General features: G+C 38.9%; 1 protein-coding gene and 1 long non-coding RNA gene across 17 annotated transcripts in view; one reads left to right on the forward strand and one right to left on the reverse strand.

Annotated features, from left to right (window-relative positions):
• TRDN (triadin) overlaps nucleotides 1–23,612 on the reverse strand; it is a 239,830-nt gene that overhangs the window by 75,066 nt on the left and 141,152 nt on the right. For 12 of the 15 annotated variants that reach the window (XM_076333512.1, XM_076333516.1, XM_076333514.1 and 9 more), the window contains 5 exons: nucleotides 12,480–12,512; nucleotides 12,345–12,377; nucleotides 11,313–11,339; nucleotides 4,585–4,632; nucleotides 136–159 (listed from right to left, as the gene is read on the reverse strand). In XM_076333512.1, coding sequence (XP_076189627.1) covers nucleotides 136–159; nucleotides 4,585–4,632; nucleotides 11,313–11,339; nucleotides 12,345–12,377; nucleotides 12,480–12,512 — 165 coding nt within the window. The remainder of the gene's footprint in view (nucleotides 1–135; nucleotides 160–4,584; nucleotides 4,633–11,312; nucleotides 11,340–12,344; nucleotides 12,378–12,479; nucleotides 12,513–23,612) is intronic. The other 3 variants (XM_076333510.1, XM_076333522.1, XM_076333521.1) reach the window with 3 other exon arrangements.
• Nucleotides 6,431–17,604, forward strand: LOC143158080 (uncharacterized). 2 transcript variants are annotated; one of them, XR_012994910.1, is made up of 3 exons: nucleotides 6,431–6,615; nucleotides 8,788–8,866; nucleotides 15,568–17,604. It is a non-coding gene; the product is annotated as an uncharacterized LOC143158080 (long non-coding RNA). The 2 variants fall into 2 exon arrangements; XR_012994911.1 differs by lacking the exon at nucleotides 15,568–17,604 and adding an exon at nucleotides 10,076–10,124.

Below are 23,612 nucleotides of genomic sequence, written 5' to 3' on the forward strand. Positions count from 1 at the left end.
TCTAGTCTGTCTAATCAGCCATAATCTACAATTCTGAGTAGCAGCAGGAGCTTTTATACATTTTTTTTCTCATTTATAGATCTGACATTGCTTTAACAGTTATAGGGAGAAGCAATATGTAAAACTATAGCTTACTTCCTTGTTTCGTCTTTGGTTTATCTGAGGAAAGAGAAAAGAAGGGAAGCAAAAGTGAAAAGAGAAAAGAAAAAGGAAATATTAGAATACAGGTTCACATAGGAAATTATTTTTAATACAATCAGCTAATGAAAATGTATTTAAATATATGTCATCCCTAAGTGCTTAAATATATCATATAATCATAGAATCATAGAATAGTTTGGGTTGGAAAGGACCTCTTAAGATCATCTAGTCCAACCCCCCTGCCATGGGCAGGGACATCTTCAACTAAACCAGGCTGCTCAGAGCCCTGTCCAAACTGACTTTGAATGTTTCCAGGGATGGGGCATCCACCATCTCTCTGGGCAACCTGTGCCAGTGCTTCACCACCCTCAGCCTAAAAAATTTCTTCCTTATATCTAGTCTCAATCTACCCCCCTTTAGTTTAAAACCATTCCCCCTTGTCCTGTCGCAACAGGCCCTGCTCAAAAGTTTGCCCCCATCTTTCTTATAAGCCCCCTTTGAGTCCTGAGAGGCTGCAATAAGGTCTCCCCGAAGCCTTCTCTTCTCTAGGCTGAACAACCCCAACTCTCTCAGCCTTTCTGCATAGGAGAGGTGTTCCATCCCCCTGATCATTTTCGTGGCCCTCCTCTGGACCCGCTCCAACAGGTCCGTGTCTTTCTTATGCTGAGGGCTCCAGAGCTGGACGCAGTACTCCAGGTGGGGTCTCAGCAGAGCAGAGGAGAGGGGCAGAATCACCTCCCTCGACCTGCTGGCCATGCTTCTTTTGATGCAGCCCAGGATACGACTGGCTTTCTGGGCTGCGAGCGCACATTGCTGGCTCCTGTCCAGCTGTTCATCCACCAGTACCCCCAAGTCCTTCTCGGCAGGGCTGCCCTCAATCCCTTCATCCCCCAGCCTGTCTTGATACCGGGGGTTGCCCCGACCCAGGTGCAGGACCTTGCACTTCACCTTGTTAAACCTCATGAGGTTCACACGGGCCCACTTCTCCAGCTTGTCCAGGTCCCTCTGGATGGCATCCCATCCCTCTGGCGTGTCGACCGCACCACTCAGCTTGGTGTCGTCTGTAAACTTGCTGAGGGTGCACTCGATCCCACTGTCTATGTCATTGATGAAGATATTAAACAGTACCGGTCCCAATGCGGACCGCTGTGGGATGCCACTCATCACCAGTCTCCATCTGGACATTGAGCCGTTGACCACTACCCTCTGGATGCGACCATCTAACCAATTCCTCACCCACCGGACAGTCCACCCATCAAATCCATACCTCTCCAGTTTAGAGAGAAGGATGTTGTGGGGGACCGTGTCAAAGGCCTTACAGAGGTCCAGATAGATGACATCCATAGCCTTTCCCATGTCCACTGCTGTAGTCATTCCATCATAGAAGGCCACTAGGTTAGTCAGGCAGCACTTGCCCTTGGTGAAGCCGTGCTGGCTGTCTCGAATCAGCTCCCTCTCCTCCATGTGCCTTAGCAGAGGTTCCAGGAGGATCTGTTCCATGATCTTCCCAGGCACAGACGTGAGACTGACTGGCCTGTAGTTCCCCGGGTCTTCCTTTTTTCCCTTTTTAAAAATGGGGGTTATGTTTCCCCTTTTCCAGTCAGTGGGAACTTCACTGGACTGCCACAACATCTCAAATACCTTGAAAGTGATTTCCACTCCATTGTTGCTTGACAGTGTATGTGAAAAAAGTTCATGTTTCCCACCTAGTACCTTGCAGATGTGCAACCAGAGCATAGAAAAAAAAAAACAGCCTCATATGACCTGCTTTAACTGATGGTAATTAACTCCTTTGTTAGTACTATTGAATATCACAAGAAAAAATCTTTGCCTTTTCCTCATTTCTTTTAAGTATTAATTCTCAGTTATCTTAATAACAGGCAGTAACTCCCTGGCAACCATCTGACACTTGCTCGTGTAATCTTTCAAACAAATAGGGCAAAGAGTTAAAGCGCTGTCTTTTTCCAGACACTTCTAGTAGTTCTCTGCCTTCTTGCTCTCCTTTTAACAATTGAAAATGTTACATGCAACTTTGCTTTACTACTAATAAAAGATTAGTGAACTGAAATGTTGTTACAACCTTTTAGCCCATTTCCAGACCATAGGGGTTTGAGGTCAAAGCTGCAATAACAAGTTTGATCACTAAAACCTTCAGGTTTGAAACAACAAAACTATGTCCTGATCGCTAAACAAACAGAGCTGCCAACACTCAAAATTTTTCTGCAAGTTTTTCTTAAATCGCAAGTCCTAGTTTTGACCAGGTCAGTCTGTCTACTTTTTGACATGTATCCTGGTGTACAATAGCTAGCAGAGCAAATTATTTCATTTCTCAGTCTAAAAGGCTCAAAAATCCCTTTCAGTTTAAAAACTATTTCCTGGTACATTCATACTTTCCTGATTAAGAAAGAGAGTCCTCATTTTTCCCCAGATACCTGGGATCAGTGAATTAGGTATAGTTTTCTCTTAACTCAAAACATAACTCAGAGCTGCTTCCATCATCTTATTTTTTTTCTCTTCCATGAGAAATATAAGTACATGCTAATATTCAAAAAACTTCCTGAAAGTTCTCTTGGCTCATTTGGCTTTGAGTGATCAATGTGTTGGCAGTAGCTCCGTACATCTAGGGTGCAGAAATGAGAAGCAGAGGCAATTGCTGTCTGAAACTGTTGATGTTTTCTTCTGTGCAGCAGAGGAACTGAGCTGCTGCCAGTGCTTGGAAGAATCTGCAGAAATAGTTGTGATAGACATTACATGTTGCTCTTATTCCTCTGACTTGCGGAAACTAGATGGCTGCTGGCATGGGGAGATACTGCTGCCGTTGCTGACTGCTGTCATGGGAAACAGTTTGTCCCCCTTTTGAGCTCCCTGGGGATCACAAGCAATGGTTTAGAAATCCCTGCTCAATGACAACCATGTGAAACTATGGTTTGTACTGCTCAGTCTGTACTCTTTATGGCAGAGTTAAAATATTTTGCAGATAAAGTCCCATCTAACGGTGGCACATTGTAGAAGGGACAAATCTTACAGCAAACACCACCTCACTGCTGCATGAGATAGCCAAACAGAGGGGAAGCAGTGCAGATGGCTGGGGAAGCACTTGTACGGCAATGGAAAATGGTGTGGAGATATCCAGACTAACAATGACTGAAATCTAGGCCAAGGCCCACCTAATAATAACATTTTCTATGACAACTAACAAGCTGCTGACAGCTGCTGCAGGGTACCTGCGCTGGCTGGAGTAATGATGAGTAAAGCTAAAGCTGAGAAACTGGAGAAAAGAAAGGGATAATAGCTCAACAGACCAAAGCTACATTAGTAAATATGTCTTATACCTTATTCTAAAGGTTACTGGCAAGTTTGGAAAAACTCCAATATGACAAGACTGAAAATACCAAACTCATTATCAGGGCTTTAAATGTCAATTTAAGCATGAGTAAAAACAAAAATCACCTTGGTAGACAGTTAGTAACAAAACACAATAGATTAGGATGTGTATTATATAGAGGAAGCCAGGGCTGATAAGCTTTGGGTATTTACGCCAGTCTTTTACTACTTTGCTCCTTACCATACTAACCTAAAAAAGTTTGGATTGCTTTTAACAAGTGTACAAGAAGCAAGTATGCAGGATATAATGCTGAAAGTAGCAATAATAATAAATATAAGTGCACATAATGGGAAAAGGCACATCTTTATCTAGATGCTTTAAGGCTCCAATCCTTTTCTTTTTATGTTCACAATCATCACTTGAGTTTTGCTTTAGCCTGGGTGTAGACTGTCTCTTGGTGTTCCTGCTCTGGTTGGCTTGGGAAACATTATGTAGACTTTGTGATCTTCTGAACTATGTGCCATCAACATGTGCGGTTCTTGTATCCTTTCTTCTTCTGGTGTTCCCACTCCCAGACATTCCTGTTCATGCCTCATCCATACCAATCCTAAGCTTTTTGCTACCGACGTCTACAAGTTCTGGTCTCAAAAGCTTTTGAGTTTCTGTGCAGTGGACCTTCATGGCTCTTCATGGGGCTAATGTTTCATTTGGGATAAGAAAGGCAGCTCAGCTGATGTTAGGGGCCCTCTGCCCCTTTACCTCATTGCAAGTCACTCTCTAAGACTGAACAGTGAAGGCTGATCCCTGCCCAGACTACAGGGGCAGGATGCCTCTCAGAGGACCTGTGAGACACAAAGTCCCAGCACAGGACCTTTAAGCTGAAGCAGGCGGTCTGTTCACCTGAAGCTTTTGTGGGGGTTGCAGTTTTGTGGAAGTGGGACAAAGCCAGTTTCCTGGTGGAAATTCCCGGTTGCTCTGATAAACACAGCAGAGCCCTGGCAAATCAGAGCAATAGATTTAAAGGTTGCTGTCACCCAGCTGTCTGAATCTGAGGTTTTTGTTTCTGTGACATTGTCTTTTAAGAGAGATAATGCCAACATGCTTTGTTTTCTTTTCACCTTGCTCTGCTGCCTTTGTTGCTTTTTCTTCCTTCTTTTCAGGTACTGCTGCAAAACAAAGATAAGGTTTAAGTAAGATTTCTACTCAGAAGTCTCGCTCCAACCGACAAAGCTTTTCTTAAATGCTTACAGATTACTTTGAGGCAAATGATTTAAAAGATTTGCAACCATGATATACCTTTTTTCCCCTGATATATGACTACATAATAAGTATTTTTTACCTATCTATCTTAAAAAGAAAAGAGGAAAAGCAAACAGGGAAATTTTTTCTTTCAGAAAATAAATAGCAGCATTGTCTTCTAGATCTCAGGTGCAACAGAGGCTAAACTGCAGGGCATATCACATAACGGAGGAGAAAGCAAAGCCAGAAGGTCTCTACTTTGCCACCCATGTAAGGGTTCCCCGTGCGAGTGTGGTTTTCTGTTTGCACCAGCAGAAACCTCCGCTCTGCATCCCTGACACAGCAAAATACTTCCACATAGCCTAAATTTTAAGCGTGTAGTTAGTCTCAAAGAGGATAGTGGGCCACAGTTAGACTGTATGCTACAAACACCTAACTTAGTCCTTGTGAATACTGCGATTTCTGCGTGCAAGAGAGAAGAGTGAACCAAACCCCTTGTGCAGCAGGGCTGCTAGACATTTACTGATGCCAGGGGAAGCAGTTGTAACAACCCAGGTCAGGATGTCTGGACATACCCAACTGATTATTCGCAAGCTTTAGCTTGCACAGTTCCTAAATTGATTTGCACAGCTTGAGAGACAAGGGACAGAGATTATCTGTTCATGGCTCCACGCTAAGGATTAAATAATCTAAGAGGAGGAGGTGCAGGAAGGAATTCCTCCAGACTTTGCTCTCTTAGGAAACTTACATAAATATGGGTATCTTTTATAGTTTCTGACAATTTACATGGCAGGTTTGGCAATGTACAAGATTTCCTGTAGATTACTGAATATATTTAGGACAACATATATATTTTCTCATCTAATTGAATTATTCAGGGTTAAGTCTTGCAAATATGTAAACATATTTGTTTAGCTGTAAATGGCACTGCCAACACTTCACTTTTTTAAAACCAAGCTTTTGTAGCCATAATTTATAACTATTATGCTGAATGAGAAGACTTGCTTTAATTTAAAAAAGGTATCCTCTTACAGTGTTTGAGACAAAAAAAGCATCACTAAGAAAATAAGCTTCACTGTCATTGCCTAGTTTAAAAGTAGTGCAAAGAATAAACAATCAGCATAAATGGCAGGATATAAAGCAGATGGTGAAAATTAATTTACATCAAATGACTGATAAGTACAGAAATGTCTTTGCAGCTACAGAGTTATCAGCACATAACATCCCCTCAGCTTGTTATTTCAACCTGTCAAGCACAGAAATAATTTCAACACAATGTTTTATTACAGCAAATCACAGTTGTAAATTAAGAGCTTGGCTTTTGGAGCCAAGGTAAATACTGAGGGTCATGTTCTGTTACCATTATTTATGCTGAGAAATTCAGGGAATTCAAAGGACCTGCGAAGTGCCTCCAGGTGTGCTCGCTGTTCTTGGAGGGATGTCCTGGTGGCCCCACTGGGGCTGGACTTGCAGCCCAGGCAGCAGGGAAGCCTTCTGAAGCTGCTGGGCATGATGGCCCAAGCAGGCCAAATGAGTTAGTAAGCTATGGCCTGTCTGCAATGTCTGCAAGTGGGCCAAAGGCCAAAAGAAGGATCTTCTGTTCCCAGCAGAAAACCTTTCCTGAGGTTCAGTGAAATGTCAGGTATGGAGAGATGAACTGCTTCACATTGAGTGGGATGAACCAACTCACACACATCAATCACTCCCTTGCCACTTGCTCTTGTTTATCCCAGGATGCTGTGGGGTGAGCAGGTGTTTGTGAGCAAGCTCCATGAAAACAGTGAAATATTGCACCTCTGTGCCTCAGTTACCTCAGGTAACTTATTTTATTGAAGATAATCTTCAGTTTGCCTGAAAATCAAGTCCAGGCTGAAAGGATGACTGACTGGATCCACAGGGAAAAAAAAAAAGTGAGTACTTCGTTTCTATCTAAGTACCTAACTTTGCATTGGTGTTGCTTGTCATAGAGAAAGCCAAAGAGGAGCAAAGTCCCTTCATATTTATTGTAGATCTCTGCTATTAACATCCATGTTACTTAGGCCCAGATCATCAGAGCTACTTAAATCAGCAATATACTAGATACCTACATGCCTAGATGAATCTGGGCATTGAACCCTGCCACTGAGCAAACCAATATCACAGTGCTTAAAAAAATTTTGCTGAAGTGGTCAGCATCTTGAAGAATAAGCTTATTTTAATATGGAAAAAAGGGTATGAAAAGGGGCACCAGAAACCACTTCCATATGCATTCCAAAATGTATTTTTAATGTCTAAAGCTGCAAAAGCAGCTACGATAAGAGTAAAATGAATTCTTGAGAACTGTTGTTTCCTCCAAAGCATGTTTATCCTTTTTAGCTAAAACTAAAGCAGTTTTCATTTGTTTAATTTCTGACAACCAGAATACTAATGGAATAAAAATTAAAAGTATTTTCTGGATACTGAACTGCAGGATAGAAGAGCAATACAGCTTTCTGAGAAGATCAGGTATTTAGAGTCATCAAATTCTTGTGGTGGTGGTAGACCACGAGTGCAGTTACGATGAAGGAACCAGCCATCTTTGAGAAGCGTTGAGGCTGCTATTTAAAAGTAACAACCAGTACTATTAATAGTATTCTGCCTATTAGTGCATTCAGTAATGCTACAATGCTTCTGTGAGTGAGTGTTTGTAAAGAAGAACTTGCTGAGACAGATCAGAGCTTTAGTAACTTTTGGGAACTGCCAAGTAGCATCATCTGGACATGGCAGAGCAGTATCTGGAAGGACAAACAGGACATTGCATTATTCCCTTTGTTTTTTGAGAAGGGAGGTGTGAGCTACTTTGATGATGCTGAGAGGTCTTTTATCATCAAGGTTATAGGTGTCACTTTAAAAGTCTGTATACATAGAAAGCCTGCACACACAGAGTCGGTTTTGGTTTGTTTGTATTAGAACAGGGACAATTTTTCTCACTAGCTCAAGATTTCATCCCCTCCACTCAGCATTTTCAAAGTTATTGCCACTTTTGAGTGGTAGCCTGAAAGATGATCTCTTTGTAAAAAATGGTCCCATTGCAAGTGTTCCCGATTTGAAAAGCTGATCCTTTAGCCATATGACTTAAGTAACATGGATGTATTATAATTTTCTCCTCAGCAGAATATCAGGCGTTTAAAAAAAGAAAACAACAAAAAAACCCCCAGAAAACCAACCAAAACCACCAAAAAACCCTGCCTGAAATAATACAAAATAAAATGAATGCACATAAAGGCAAAAGCAGAAATTTGTCAGGAATCCATATTTTCAGTAAATTCTAGTTAAAAAAAGTAGATGAAGTAAATGGAGTCTGGACTCCCCTTTACATTTTGTCATTTCTCAGCAAAATTCTTGACAACTTGGCATAATGTAGATCAAATGGATGGTTTTTATAATCATTGTTTCTCTGATTCCATCATGAGTTCTTTGGAATCAAATGAGGAAGAGCTCAGCAGACACTGTTTTGTGCTGAAAGTAGCCAGGAGAGCAAATAATCTGTAAAATATTTCTGCAGTCTCAATAGTTGTAGGCTACAATCAAATTTGTCAGAATATTTTTATCACAAAAGAGTCAGGTTGCATAACTAGCATCCATATCAGAAATATGCATTCCAAAATGTCACTGATTTTAAAGCTATTTTGAGACATTTGCTCAGTGTGAAGGAAAGCTAAAAGAAATCATTCTGACTGGAGACAACAAACACTTCACTCACTGAACCCTGAGGTCAGAGGCAAGAGCTCCTCATCATGACATCACTAATATCAAGAAATAGTGAACCTAAGAAGTGTCTGTTATGATTTAGGAACTGTTCTGTTACACGGAGAAACAAAAAAATTCCCTGCCACGGTGGCATTACAGAACATTTTGTGAGAAAATGCAACAAAACTTCATATGAGCTTGATAGTTCATCAGACGTACAAGCTAGTGGGAATGGCCCAGACCTCCTTCTATGTCAGCAGATTATTTTTTTCAATTACCAAAGAAGAGAATTTCATCAAAAGCCTCACTTGTTTTCAGAACAGGACTGTTTGTCTTCCATGAATATACTTAAAAATTTTAAAATTTGCCAACAGCTACTGAATATTGGAAACCACATTGCACCCAGAGAGCTGCTAAGTCTAAATGGAGTGATAGCAGAAAAATGGGAAATAAGTAAGTAAAGAACAGCAATAAAGAACAAATACAGATTGAAAAGCAATGGTTTTGTTCAGACTTAGTGAAAGGTATAGCTATTAAAGACTACTAGAATTTGTCTGTCATCGTAAAAAAATATATTTAGAAGAAAATAGCAGCATTCCTTTGTGTTTCTTACTAAGAGGCAAAAGGAACAGTTGTAACATTTTAATATAAATATCATTTTTCCCCTGGAGTAGAGGCTATGTTTGAGTTTCAAAACTAGCAACATAAATTTAGATCACTTGTTAACAAGTAATTTTTCAGAAATTGACAATTACTCCAGAGCTAACATCACCTATTTCTGTTTAATAGGGATTGGTGACTGATTAAAACAACGTTGTTATTTACTTAAATACTGGAGAATAATTTTGGGTTCAACATTAGGCTGATTCTATGGTAAAACTAAGATGGCTGAGACCAATATTTTCAGTTGTGAGACTGCTCTTTTGACAACAGAAAGAACAGAATGATTCTTGTTTTATATAACAGAAACCTACAATTTCTATTTGTCCTTAATGAACTGTGAACTTCCTATAAAATTTTTTCAGATGCCCCTTAATTCAATAACTTATAAGGAAGCGTTCACTTCCATCCTGCAAAATGTTGAAGACACAATGAAGACCTATTACATATACAAATGTTTACCTCTTATCTAAATAAATATGAAATATGGTATTCACTAGAAAGATTTGAGGCTACTCACAGCAATAAAGCATAGAGGTAAAAGCTCTGCTTTTTCAAAAACCCTGCTAATTCTGTTTGTAAACTTTACAAGTGAATGAAACAAAATAACTTTTAATAAAAGGGTAAATATAATCAGTGGAAATAACAATTTCAAAAGGTATATGACAACATTTCCCAGTAGTGGCCAAAGAAAACTTCAGGTTTGCAGAAAGGGACTTAATTCTGCAAGAAACAATTGCTTCACTTCTTTTCAGACCCTGACAGACACAGGCTTGGCAGAAATGGGTTCACAGATGTTGAAATGTTGACTTCATATGCCTAGTACAGCATTACAGAAGAAATAATAATGTATCAAAAAGATTTGCTCAGAGGCTTCAAGCAATAGTGGAAAGCTTTATTCAATCACACATAGCAGCAAGACTACCTTTATTTTCAGCTTTGGCTGTGTAGAATTTGCTAAAAATGCAAAAGCTTTACTCAGCATACTTTTTTTTCCTTTAGGTTCTCTGTTTTGTCTGGTGGGAGTACAAAGAGAATAAATACCTAAATTACTCTGGTTTCTGTTTTGCTCAATACAATTAGCTGCAGAGCAATGATAGCATTATGAATTTAGCCCATGGAGCAGGGAACTTAAAAACATCCAATAAAGGGAATGATGTATCAGCTCTGATTTCCTTACATTAGTCTCCACAGCTGTGATTCTGCAACCCTTCCTCATGCTCCAGAAGAGCACTCTACTGCCTTGCAATTCAGCCTGATTACTTGTGTCAATATTTACTGGTTAACGTGAATGAGGCTTCAGAGATGAACTCTAAAGTAAAAGAAGATGCTTGAATGATATCAGGGTATTAAAACCTGGAAATTCTCATTTCCCTGCCTTTGACTTGTGGTGGACAGCTTGGAGACCACAATTCACAAGTCTGAGCAGTTGATACATGCAGTCCCATTTGTTTGAAAGGGAATGTTTATAAAGCAAGATGGTCATTGATATGAATAAACATGGACTGAGAGTGAAGTGCAGTTTGTAACTTGCCATCCCATTTTCCATTTGCGTCTAGGATACAACTGGCACCTGTAATGTTCTTGAAGGCAATTTGGAGCTAGTACCTTGCATTGTATATATGTAAAAAGTCAGACACTGACACGAAGAATTAAATATTTGCTCAGCTCAAACTTAAACCCTTGAGGTTTCTCACCCGTCCCAGTTCCCTGTGCCTTCAGGAAAGGAGCAACCTTTGGAGCAAACACTGATGGTCCCACACCTCCCACCTTCTCACATTGGCAATTCTTGTATGAAAGGAAGAAAAAACCTGTTTCACTGAACCTCACTGTAAAACTTTCAGTAAAGAAAACAACTGTTCAATCACTGGGTTTGTGCTGCAGCTGGACTGGCAAAAAGAGGAATATTACTCTTTGTCTCATGACTCTATAGAAGATTGGCTACTTCTCCTTTCTGCCTTTCACAAAAACCTTATGGTTTGAGTTAGGGTTAGAAACTGAATTTTATATAGTTGAGAATTAGAGTTTGTTAGTCTATGGACAACTTGGGGAAAAGACACCTGTCTTCTAGAGGTGTTTTGAGGTGCTGCAAGGAAGGAGCCATTATAATTTAAAAGGTCCACTTTGTTTTATGTAAGTCACACCTGTTAGCAGTTTTGTCACAAGAAGCTTTTTCATTAACAGTAGAGGCAACGTGCATTCTTCCATTTCAATTTTAAAAACAAATAAAGTTACCCACCTTTTGACTTCAGAGTTTCCACAGATGCTGTAAAATAAAAGAAAACATTCCAGAAAACAAGTTTTGCAAATGCATAAAGAAATTAAGATTGTTCCTAACACCTCTTCCCTTGGTCAATATGCTACCTATCTATGCAGAGCAGGCGTTCATTTTTTTATGCAGAGGAAAACTGACACACACATATGTTGTTTGTTTGGATAGTCTCGTGGCAGATGACTAATTAACCTGCAGATTAAAAGCAATGGAAAACAAGGTCAATAGGTAAGTTATATATGGAGCTTCAATAGCTCCACTATTTTCAAGTAACGAGGATGAGAGAAGGAATAAAAACAGGCACATATCAAACATAGGGGGAGGGTATGAGATAGAAATCTTTAAACAATTTCAATAATTTGAGGAAGTTTTTTTTTTTTTTTTCTAGTTTATTGAAAACTCAAAGCACAGAACTCTTCTAGTATTGATACAGGGGAAGATCCACTTTCAAAAGTCTTCCTTGAACATGTATTTTTTTCAGTTTAATTTGTTTATTATTCTTCATAATTGCATTAACTAAATACAAATTAATTGAACTACCACATTTCTCTTTCCTCATTATTCACACCTTCATTCTGAAGCACTGTGACAGGTTTTTATGCAATAAAAAAGGACAGATTCATTTTTCTATAAATTCACTCTCTACTGCAGGTATTTTTTGCTCAGAATTTATATCTGAGAAAATAGAGTCATCTGATGAATGAGTCATCAAGCTTGGCTGTAAAAGGAGTTGAAAATCTTTATGTTTACGTACTGAAATAAAAAATTCTCACCCTTATCATTGTTCTTCTCAGCAACATTTGATCAGATCTCAGTTCCAGAAGACCAAATGGCTGCATGTCTGCTCCACAGCCATTCATTTGCTGAAATATCTTTGATTAAACCAACAAATCTTTATCTCTGGCTTCACTTTTTTTGTCCCTTTACCTAATCCTGTCTCACCTAAAATCAAACCAGATAAATGAGACTCTAAAACTTACTGTCTTTCACAGGTCTTACCAGGTACTTTTATTCCTTTCTTTGCTGTTTTGGCTGTAAAAACAAACAAACAAAAACCAAATATTGACTTTCACATGAATTAATTTAAAACATTAGGACAATTGAAAAGCAAGATAAAAAGGGGAGAATATTCACCAGTTTCCATAATTTTTTCTTTCTTGTGTAGTTCTGAAAAAGAAAAAAAACAAGTACACTTTTCTCTTGTAATATTTTGTTTCGTTGCCCTGGACAATCATTTTCATGTTACTAGTGGCTGTTGGATGTGGCATATTCCTTTGGACTCTCAGTTCAGGTGAGCCCTTCCCTACTTTCCCGCATGTCAAAATAAAACCTTTATTGTTGTCATCAGTCTCTTCAAGCGGTTTTCACACTGCACAAACAGAGTCAGATTAGCTGTTAATAATGGACGCCAATTTAACTCTTACAATAAGGTGTTAAAAGGAAATTCTAGCAACAATGCAGGTTAAAATATCTGCAGTTTTACTTCAGGGTGGTCTAAATGGAGGCCTGTGAACCAGCCCTATGTGCCTCAGGACATCTGTGATACGGTCCTTGCCTTTCTTCCCAGATACTGGAGAATAAGCAGAGTATCTGGTCCAGCCACTGCCACTCTACAGCCATGGGAGAAGGGGAGGGGGTCCTGACCTCTTTTACACGAATACACAGCATGGGGGAAGCCATGACCCACAGCAACTAATCACCAAAACAGGATCTGGGACCTGAAGCTGAAAAGCTTCATCCACCTAAACCCTGTACCCTCTGGCTAACTATGACTGGGATTTACAAATTTTTAATGGTAGTTTCTGTAACAGCTCTTTCCATCTTGCCAGCATGTGCTTCAAAACCCCCTCAGAGAAGGAGTAGGTGGCCTACCAGAGGGAAGAGGGAGAGACTGAATGTGTCTCTCAGAAAGTGAGCATGATCTACCAGCCAGGGCTGATGTTCACAGTAGCAAAAATATAGATAAGCTTTTGCTGTCTGCAGATGCTTTTAAACAGCATATGTAAAGGTTCTGGTGTGCAGGTTTGGATCCACACAGGCACATTACCTAAATTCAAGAGTATCTGAGCTGACTGATTAAAAAATAAAGACAGTCTCTATTAAATACATCCATTTGCCCATGTTTGTTCCTTACCAGTATCTGATGATTATATTTTCTCCGTAATTATTATAGGATATATTTGTATTAATGCTGTAGTATATAGTTGAAGAATATTAATGTTTAAACAGTTTCCACTCTAGAATCAAGATATAAAGTTCCATGTTCAAAGTGATTCTGAATGTTGTGCTCTCACTAAAAGCAAGCTTATCCTTAAATTTGAGCTATCCTTGAATTAAATAAACAAAAAGGAACAAGAACTGCCAATAGAAAATTAAATATGTTCATCAATAACCTTAATATGAGTAATATCACATTAAATATTAATTCATAATCAATATTAATACTGAATGCACAGTGGACATCTAAAAGAGGTATACTCCATGCAGAGCTATGAAAATAATTGATATTAGAAAGGACAGGCTGATCTGAAATATGACCCCCCCACGATTGCTAAGTTTTAAACAAAATATGTCATTGCTCCATACTCCCACTCCCAGTATTGAGCAACGCATGTAGTTCTATCTGAAATAAAATATTCATTTTTGACTTTTTAAATCTATCTGAGGAGCCAGCTTATAAATATTTTAAAGCAAAATGTAGTTTCTAAAATAAAGTTTTGCTGAGTTCTTAGAAAAAAATATTTTTTTTCTGTTTTTACCAAAAATATTGATGGAATTTCATCACAATTTCATAAGCAATATCTTTCAGCCAAAATGTACACTTTAAAGCATCAAGACTAGTTGACTGAGATCAGGGACCCAGCTTTAATATTGTTATATAAAGCACATTTTAATGTATTTATTATATAACATGTATTTAAAATATGATAGGTGCTTTATAGTCACATTGTAGATGAGGCATGAGATTCAGTGGAAATGGTCATGAAGCAGATTGATGTGGTCAAAGCAATGAGCCAGGAATATGATTTTCTCAGCAATATGGAAAAGTGATAGAGCTAGAGAGTGAGTTGGCATTAAACAGTTTATTGCCTGACTAAATCTTCTATTTTCTTGATGGCATAATGCCTTGGGTGGCAATCCTGGTATAGGTCAAGGAGGAGAAAGATAGCACAAAGCGAGAGGACAGAAGTTTGGGACTCAGTAGTTTGGCTGACTCAACGAGCTTAATCATAACAACAGCTGCAGCTTTGGTTTTGTGTAGCCCAAGTGCTCTTCAGAGTGTCCAATTTCATATAGATATTTTAGGAGTCATTCTGCAAAATGAGAATTGCGATTGGTTTCATGGGGTTTTCTGTTTTGCTATTGCTCAGGACTGCTTCCTGGAAACTGAAGGAAATGTAATTCTGACTATAGTGGTTCTGAGGCAATTATTTTTCCCTCTCATTTTAAGATCTCTCAGCTCTCATGAGATCAGGGAACAGTATGACATTAACAACACTCAGCAAGTGTTTTTGCAAAGTATAAAATTTTCGATTTATTTAGCTTTATTTCCTGTTTTTCAAAACTGCAAGCATTAAGGAAGTTCTATAGAGCTTCCTTTATAATAGTTTTACTTCCAGAAGCATATGAAATAAAATCCTTTCCTGGGGAAAAGAAAAAAAAAAAACACCATAGAATTTGACATCAAACATTTCTAGTGAAATCTGACATGATATGAAATATCAGGTGGATTCCTGCTCTGATATTTTAATGGAATGAACTGAAACCTTTCATTACATGAGCCATAAGCTTCAGGAAAGTTCAGACCTAGATCTTCCCTTTTTGTTACAGGTTATCATTGCTTGATCTCAACGTCTTTTTTTTTTTCTTTCTTTCTTTTTTTTTTTTTTGTTACTAGTAAGTAGTTAGTATGACACATGAAAGGATATTGCCAACTGTAGACACATTAAGCATTTGTCATGACATTTGTAATTCTTTTTATCTTTAACAATTTTTGTATGTATATGAGACTATACAACATGATTTTATTCCAGAAATTTTGCTGGTAATATATTATTTTCCTACCATGCATGGAACTGAGATTTGATTTAGTTTGACATTTCACCATCTTTATAAGCTCTGATGCTTTGAATAAATGGCTCTTCTTTTTTATGAAAATTGGCAAAGTTATGTATAACATACCCATAAAACCATATAAATGTATGTTTTGTTTCATTACTAGTGACATACTCCTAGACACCCCTGTAGCAGATGGGAGACAGAGGAGAACCTGAACCTGCCTCCGCAGCTCTTCCCTAAGCCACACTCTTCCCTGAAGTGCAAACAGTGCTGAAAAGCATCTAGGCTGGCACATTTGCTGTGGTGCACTTTAGCCTTTACTACCAGGATGGATAGTCACAAACTGTGACCCTCTGCCATCCGCCAGGAGAGAACGATTGATATCCCATCCTAATTTGTATAGCTACGTGTGCACATATATGTGTGTGTGTGTGCATGTGTTACCTCCCAATTCAGATAAAGCATTCAAGAAGTGTTCAGAAAAATAAAAATTGTATATGGAATCACACAGATTGAGAAAAAGTTTAAATAAATGGCATTTCAAGTGGATTTGCTGTTCTGTGGTATGCATCACATGTTAAATAACCAACACCGTTCTGTATGCACTCAGTAGCTGCATAAAAATGGTGTTTTCTGTACTGTTGTTTAACTTTTGCCACAAGTAATTCAATGAATCTAGTTTTATATTCATTAAAGCCTACTGTTGTCATATTCCATGCAGTGTCTTGAATACTTAAATCCTTGGAGAGTAGAAAGTTAGCCTGGTCTTACAGTCTTATAATCTTGGTTTTATAGGCTATATGCCTGTCATTTCCCTTCTCAGACCTTCATATCATGGTGGTTAATTAAAACCAAATGAGTCAGGGTAGTAAAGCTCTCCAAGATATCCTTTCATTAAGAATATTGTGAACATAAGCACCTAGAAACAGAAAAGGTCCCTTTAGTCCCTCCTGTTGAAGGGAAAGATTGCAATATGAGCTCAGTCACATTATTAGACCTGAGATAATACACATGAGAAAGTTTTGCATCAAACTAGATTTTTCCAGTTCTCCTGCTCCCAAGAAGTACTTGTTCTGCTATATTTGACTGCCCTTCTACTTACTGGATCAATGTAGAAAAACTCACTGCCACCATACGCTTTGATTTCTAAAGATAATGGACTGGACAAATATATTTCTTTCTGGAATAAGAACACACCAAGGAAACCCATTACTTGGTGAGATCATGCCATGCATATACCTGGTCCTCTGTAAATGAACATCTTTTGAAGGGGGTAACAAACAGTTTTTCTGATGGATTTTTGTGAAGAAAAGGAAAGCATGAGACAGTTCTCTGTATCAGTATCTTTGTATTAGAAATCTGCTACTATGTTGGGAAATATTTGGGAAAAACATTGTGCAAAGAAAAGAAAGAAAAGAGGCCTGGATGAAACGCAAATGCTTTCAGTCCAATCTATTGGGTCTGTAGCTTTTCTTCACAGGCAGAAAGCAATGGCATCAAAACTGAGAATGGAAGTCTTTACCACTGAGAAATGTCTCAGGATCCCTGAATAAATTAGAAGCCGCCAAAAGGATTTAAAGAATTTTCTGCAGAGGATTATGCTTTTATTCAAGCTTTTTATACTGGAGGGTTATACTTTGGTGATTTTGCTTAACAAAATAAATAAATAAACAAATAATTGGGAGGCAGGAGATGGAGATGCTGCCTCATATCCAAACACTTGCTTTCACTAGTTGCCTTGGCCTCATTTTAATACAGCTCATTTCTTGTTTAATACAGCTCATACATCATTCTGGATGCATGACTGAAACTCAGAGAGGAAGCTAGTATTAGGATAGACACCATCAAATTGGCCAAGGTCCCTAATTTTGGGTGAATGTGGTCAGTCCTCAGCAAAGGCAAGCTAGACACTTGTGTTTTCAAGTCCTCCCACATCACCGTATATCAGTTTTGCTATAAAAGTCATTATGAGGCTGAACTGGTCATACCTTGGTAAACCCCTCTTTATGTCTTAAGAGTCAACAGGCTCTGTCTTTTCCTCAGAAGGTGTACACAACCAAAAAACCCACCTTGAAGTTAGAATAACTGTAACAATACATGGTCTTCTGTGTTATGTGGACATACTTGAATACAGATTGCTAGAAACCTTCATTCAAGTCTAGTACACCTTTCCTTACTCATGAGCAAGCTACATGAAATTAAAAAAAAAAAAAAGAAAAAAGAAGAGAGGTGATCAAAATGCATTGAGCACTGTCCCTAGGATGTGAGACTTAGAAGCTGGGGTCATTCTTAGATTTCAGATCCTTCTTTGAAGCTGATGGGATCTATCTTCCCATACTGGAGTAGGCAGAAAGTCTGTCTTCTTTTTGTAGAACATCAGGTTGCATTAACACAGAGGGAAAGCAAACACCTTCTTTCCACAAGGCTCTAGTATAATTATACTGAAGCCTAAAGACAAAGCTGTCTCTCAGAAAACAGACAGGTACTTTTTGCTCTCCAGAGTCTGAAATGCTCTGTTAGTTTCTGCAAAAGTTGCAATAATCAAGAGAAAAGGAACTATCATAAAGCGGAAATGGAAAGAATGCAGATTTCTGATGTCTGTCCTGCCAGCCTGGCAAAGCTCCTCTCAGTTAGAGGAAAAACATTCCCCAAGGACTCAAATCACAGACAAATCAGTTGCTCAAGTCAACACTCTTGAAGCACATACTTATGTAAATGTAGCATATATTTGATCACTCCTAGGAACACACTTTCATCACTTTTGATATATGAGAAGGGGAAGGTGTGGGTCTTATGGTTTCCCATCAGAAGGAGCAGAAGCAATACACAGTGCGGATGTATTCATAGACCACAGATGCCTAATTTCCCATTGAAATAAAGTCTTTTTGATTTAGAATCATTAAAAAGAAAATTAGGTTAATCCTACAATTCTGACTAGGGAACTGCCTATGTTCAAAACTGATGTACCACCCGTAAACTGCTCTCTCTGAAATCCTTACACGTTATGAACAGAGACCTTGCAAAAAGATCAGTTCTTAATGCCTATTGCTAGCACTAGTTTGTTTTAAGAACAAATTAACTTCACTAGTCTCAGGATTTGTGGCATGGCCATTCAGGTGAAGGCTCAGCTGGCAAAAAAAGTAATTTAAAAAAAATGTTGTGATTCTTTAATGCAGAGAGCTAGTGTCTACCAGTAGATCTTTACCTGTGAAAAAGCTTAAACCGTATTTCCTTTTAAATAGGGATCTGAGGAGTATTTCCAGCCTTTTGAGAACTAAGATGGCTAATCTTCTCAGATGCAGAGTATTTCCAGTCAATCCCCAATGAGTAGAAGGACAGTCTATTGGATTTAGAAAAATCCTGTGTTGAATCACATCTGTTTGAACCAGGAGCACCTCTAGGGAGCCATGTCTACATCACTCCAGGTGGAACTTCTCAAAGGAGGGCAACAAGCAACCTGGCAAATTACTGAGCATGAGATCAGGTGCAGCAGTTGTGCTCATAGACCACAGCAAGGTGAAAGTAATTCAGTTTTCTTAATAGTCTCTCACTGTGAGGTAAAATGAGTCATATTATTTTGTAATTGATTTATGACAAGAGCATATCCACTGAGGTGGTCATAGCTTGGATGGTGCTCAGCCATTACTACTTGCTCATGCTTTAACTTCTTCATACTCCACCTTTTGACAAGGGAAGGACTTCTGCTTCAAGCTCTGTAACCCATTGAGAATATGAGTTTGGAACAGACATTTCAGAATAGAAAGAAAACTTTGAAGTAAATACCATTTCTAGGTTTTGCCTGTCATTAGGCAAATATGATGTGCAGATTAAATTAGCTAATTCAGTAACAAAAACAATAGATCCTAAAAGTTAATGCAATGAGATCCTAAAGGAATAAATTTAATCCAAAGTTAATGAACTTAGTACAGGAGCTCTAACTGTAGCTCCTGACTTGCAGCTGGGTACTGATGCTGTTTAGCCCAAAGGAGTAGGGTAGAATGAGACAGTGAGCAAAAGTTTTGGTATATTTGCTCTCGGAGCACAAGTCAAAGGACGCGCATGTGGTTAAATATTTTGAAAGGCTTCTTTGACTGACTTAACCAGGACAAGCAACTTCTTCAGAGGGTATTTGCAGAGGCAGCATCATGAAGGAGAACATTGACAGAAGGCGCTATGAGAAGTGTGCAGCTCAGACAGTCAATAAAATGCTGGAAGGAGTCTATTGTATGCATGAAATAAACTCAGCAACTGCTATTTCTGAAATATGAGCTCCAAACTTGGGCACTCCAAGCAGTTGTTATAGAAGACAAAAAAAATCATCAGACTATTTGTGGCACTCTGCAGACTAAAGTGATACTGTGCATTGGTAATGACTTGTTTTGTACTTATGATACTGGACTGCAACTTCTTAATACAGAAATTTTCAAATCTGTAGACCTGTATGATGATGTGAGAAAATTCATATTTAAGAAACATCACAGTGAAGCATACTGTGTTTCCACTTGCTCTCTCTCTCTAAAACATAGCACTGCCATATCCAAGAACATCATAAATTGTAGATGTAATATAATCCTATATGGTATAGAAAACTGTAGTCCACACCACTGCTCCCCTGAAAATCAAGTGCCATTTTCATAATGGTCTCAGTGATCAAGATGAGGCCCATTTATTCCCTTTCTAGCAAAGCAAAGCACTTCCAAAAGACTAATAACTGGGAAGGTAATCATGTACATAGTGTATGTGATAGTCTGGATTCAACAAAGCTTAATCATGTGCTTAAATGCTTTGCTGACTCAAGATAAACTTAAAGATATGTTAAGTGCTTTGCTGAAATTGGGCCCAATTCTTGCCAAAACTGTACTTAAATCATAACACAACTTCAGGGCTATGAAAGATTGCCAGCCTCAGAGCAAAACGCTTTAAAATGCCTTTTCCATGAAGAGTGGACACTTAAATAATGCTTTTAGCTTTGATTTGTATTTAAATAACATTTAATTTTGACCCTCTTCTATTCTCATTATTGTTACTTTCATGTATGAATTAATTTCTTTTTTGTAGTTAACTTGCTCCCCCTGCCTTGCTCTTAAAGTAATGCCATTTTTGTGTTAGTAACACAACAGTACTTTGCTGCATTGCATAGACTGGACTGTGGCATTTAAAAATATCTGGTAATAACAAAAGAAACAAGGCTGCATTTTTAGTGCAAGTGTCTTTACAGTTCACTATGATGTGAAAGGAAGTGCAGGAAATTATTTTAATGCTATTATGATCCTGAAACTGAGGATACTGTAAGGAAGGTATAAATGCAACAGTAGTATGCCAGGCTATGAGACTGGGCAATTCAACATCCTAGCAAAAGTAGCAAAAATATCCTGAATTCTATGCCATTTACTCAAAAAGATTTTAAAAATTGGTGAATAAAACCTGGATTTCAGCTTAGAAAGCTTAGTGTAAAATAAGATATTTCATGCTCCATTTAAATAAATCCTGTATGTAAAGAATTCAAGGTTGTAAAGTAAAATCTTCTAACATTGGAAAATTCTTCCCCTTTGAGGGCGGGTATTGTGACATAAGTCAAGAATTCATTTTTCCTTTCCCATTCAGAGTTAGGTAACGTTCCAACTTATATAATCCTGCGGACAATTTAAGACCTCCTAGTCTGCAATAGTTTCTCAGACTTGAGCTGGGATGAAAATGTCAGTGGGTTGGAATGATTTGTGGAATTTGTCTCCATCCACATAATAGATTCCTGAAGATATTAAGAAGCGTCTGAGTGACGGACTACTGCGATAGCAGCAAGGTTTTAGCTACTGAGAGTATAGTGCACTCCTGGCAGACCAGCAGCAGAGTCAGCTGCGAGGCTTCACTAAGCCTAGTGGAAGCTCTCTGGGACAAACAGGTGAGGACCAAGACCCAGTTTCTCCTATCCTTCTACAGGTTGCTGGGGACTGGGATCAGATAATTTCCACCTACTGTGCAAAGACAGCCAAGCCTGTATCTCTCCCTTTAAAACCAGAAAGAAACTGAGTAAGTCAGAGAAGATATGATATTTAACTGCACAAAGAGTTAAGGTGGGAGAGAGGAAAAATTATGCTAACCTGGACCAAAAGGAAAACCTCTGTGATTCAAAAGGACTATAGAATGATTCTGAACCTAAACCCAAGGACCCTGAGCAGCAGGATTAATACATGTAGGGTTTCATTATTTTGTTTACCACTGCATATTTACCTGCTACCTGAGTGAAGATTTATTTTGTCCAGAAATAAACTGCAAAGCCTATCCTTATGCATGCAATGATAGCTACCTCTATCATTTGTCCCTGAAGAGTTAAACTGTAAACCCAGAAAATAAACCCTGAGAATGGCTATGCTTATGTTATGAAAAACTCTGACAGGGTTAACATCAGGGACTAGAAAACTGAACAGAGTATGCCAGCTACAAGAAGAGTTTGCTGGGTAACACCTGTGCCACAGAAATACATCCAGAGATGCAAACCAGGGGCAGTGGCTGCTTATAAAGAGAAACTCCAGGGCACACAGAGGCATTCAGACATAAGATCCTGAAGAGATTGCAGGATGGCAAACTCTACTAGGGCCATGTTCACATATAGTGAGAGAGTGTGGTGGTTTAACCCCAGCCGGCAGCTAAGCACCACACAGCCGCTCGCTCACTCACTCCCCACTAGTGGGATGGGGGAGAGAATCGGAAGAGTAAAAGTGAGAAAATTCGTGGGTTGAGATAAAGACAGTTTAACAGGTAAACAAAAGCTGCGCACGCAAGCAAAGCAAAACAAAGAATTCATTCACTGCTTCCCATCAGCAGGCAGGTGTTCAGCCATCTCCAGGGAAGCAGGGCTCCATCATGCGTTAATGGTTACTTGGGAAGACAAAATGCTGTAACTCTGAACATCCCTCCCTTCCTTCTTCTTCCCTCAGCTTTATATGCTGAGCAGGAAATCATATGGCATGGAATATCCCTTTGGTCAGTTGGGGTCAGCTGTCCCAGCTGTGTCCCCTCCCAACTTCTTGTGCACCCCCAGCCTACTGGCTGGTGGGGTGGGGTGAGAAGCAGAAAAGGCCTTGACTCTGCGTAAGCACTGCTCAGCAGTAACCAAAACATCCCTGTGTTATCAACACTGTTTTCATCAGAAATCCAAAACACAGCCCCATACTAGCTACTATGGAGAAAATTAACTCTATCCCAGTCAAAACCAGCACAGAGAGAAAGAGAAAGAAACACTGTTCCTCTCCTTTTCGTCTTTCCAAAAGTATTTACATGGGGGTGTGTAACATACATTTACACTGGGTTTTGATGTCTCTTCTCTTGGGCGATATATCTACACAAGAGAATAATAGGTGGACGGATGATGGAGGGGGTGTGGTGTTGTGAGTAAAATACATCCCTGACGTGTGACTCGAGAGAGCTACCTGACTCTGAAAAACCTGAAAAAGAATCCATAATAATTTTGTCTGTTCCACTGTGTTGGCAAATCATTCAATAGATGTGCTGAATTTTATTAATCTTTTGTAACATTTACATGTTTTTAGCATCCTTTCTACCTAATTCTGTCCTATAGGTCATTAAAAGACAACCAACAAGCCCAGCTTCTTAACAAACCTTTTCTCCCTTTTAAAGCATATCTGCTGTCCCATAAACTTTGTTATTTCTTTCTTTTTAAGTAGAACAGCACTGGTTATACCGTATGGCAAGTACAAAGATTCTTCCCTCCTCCCATTTTAGTTACTGTTGTTCACCTTGAACCAAGGATTAAAATAATTTGTCTGTTAAGTAAATACTTCCCATCACCAGTAGAACAGTTCTTCCTGCATTAAGCAGCATGATCTGAACCTCTTAAACCAATCCTCTGACCAGGTTTTTCAGTATAGTCTGTGTTCTAATATTGTGTACTTACCTCATGAACTCATTTCCTATATAATGTCCCTTTTTTTTTCTTTCTGCTTCTTACCAACAGTGGAAAAATCAGAGGCATAATAAAATAATAATAATTCTAACACAACTGACAGAGTCAGTTTGAGAGATTGGATGCAGCTGACATCATAGAATCATAGAATGGTTTGGGTTGGAAGGGACCTTAAAGATCATTTAGTTCCACGCCCCCTGCCATGGGCAGGGACACCTTCCACTAGACCAGGTTGCTCAAAGCCCCATCCAACCTGGTCTTGAACACTTCCAGGGAAGGAGCATCCA

This window comes from Aptenodytes patagonicus, chromosome 3 (genome assembly GCF_965638725.1).
Source record: "Aptenodytes patagonicus chromosome 3, bAptPat1.pri.cur, whole genome shotgun sequence".
In the NCBI taxonomy this organism is placed as follows: domain Eukaryota; kingdom Metazoa; phylum Chordata; class Aves; order Sphenisciformes; family Spheniscidae; genus Aptenodytes; species Aptenodytes patagonicus.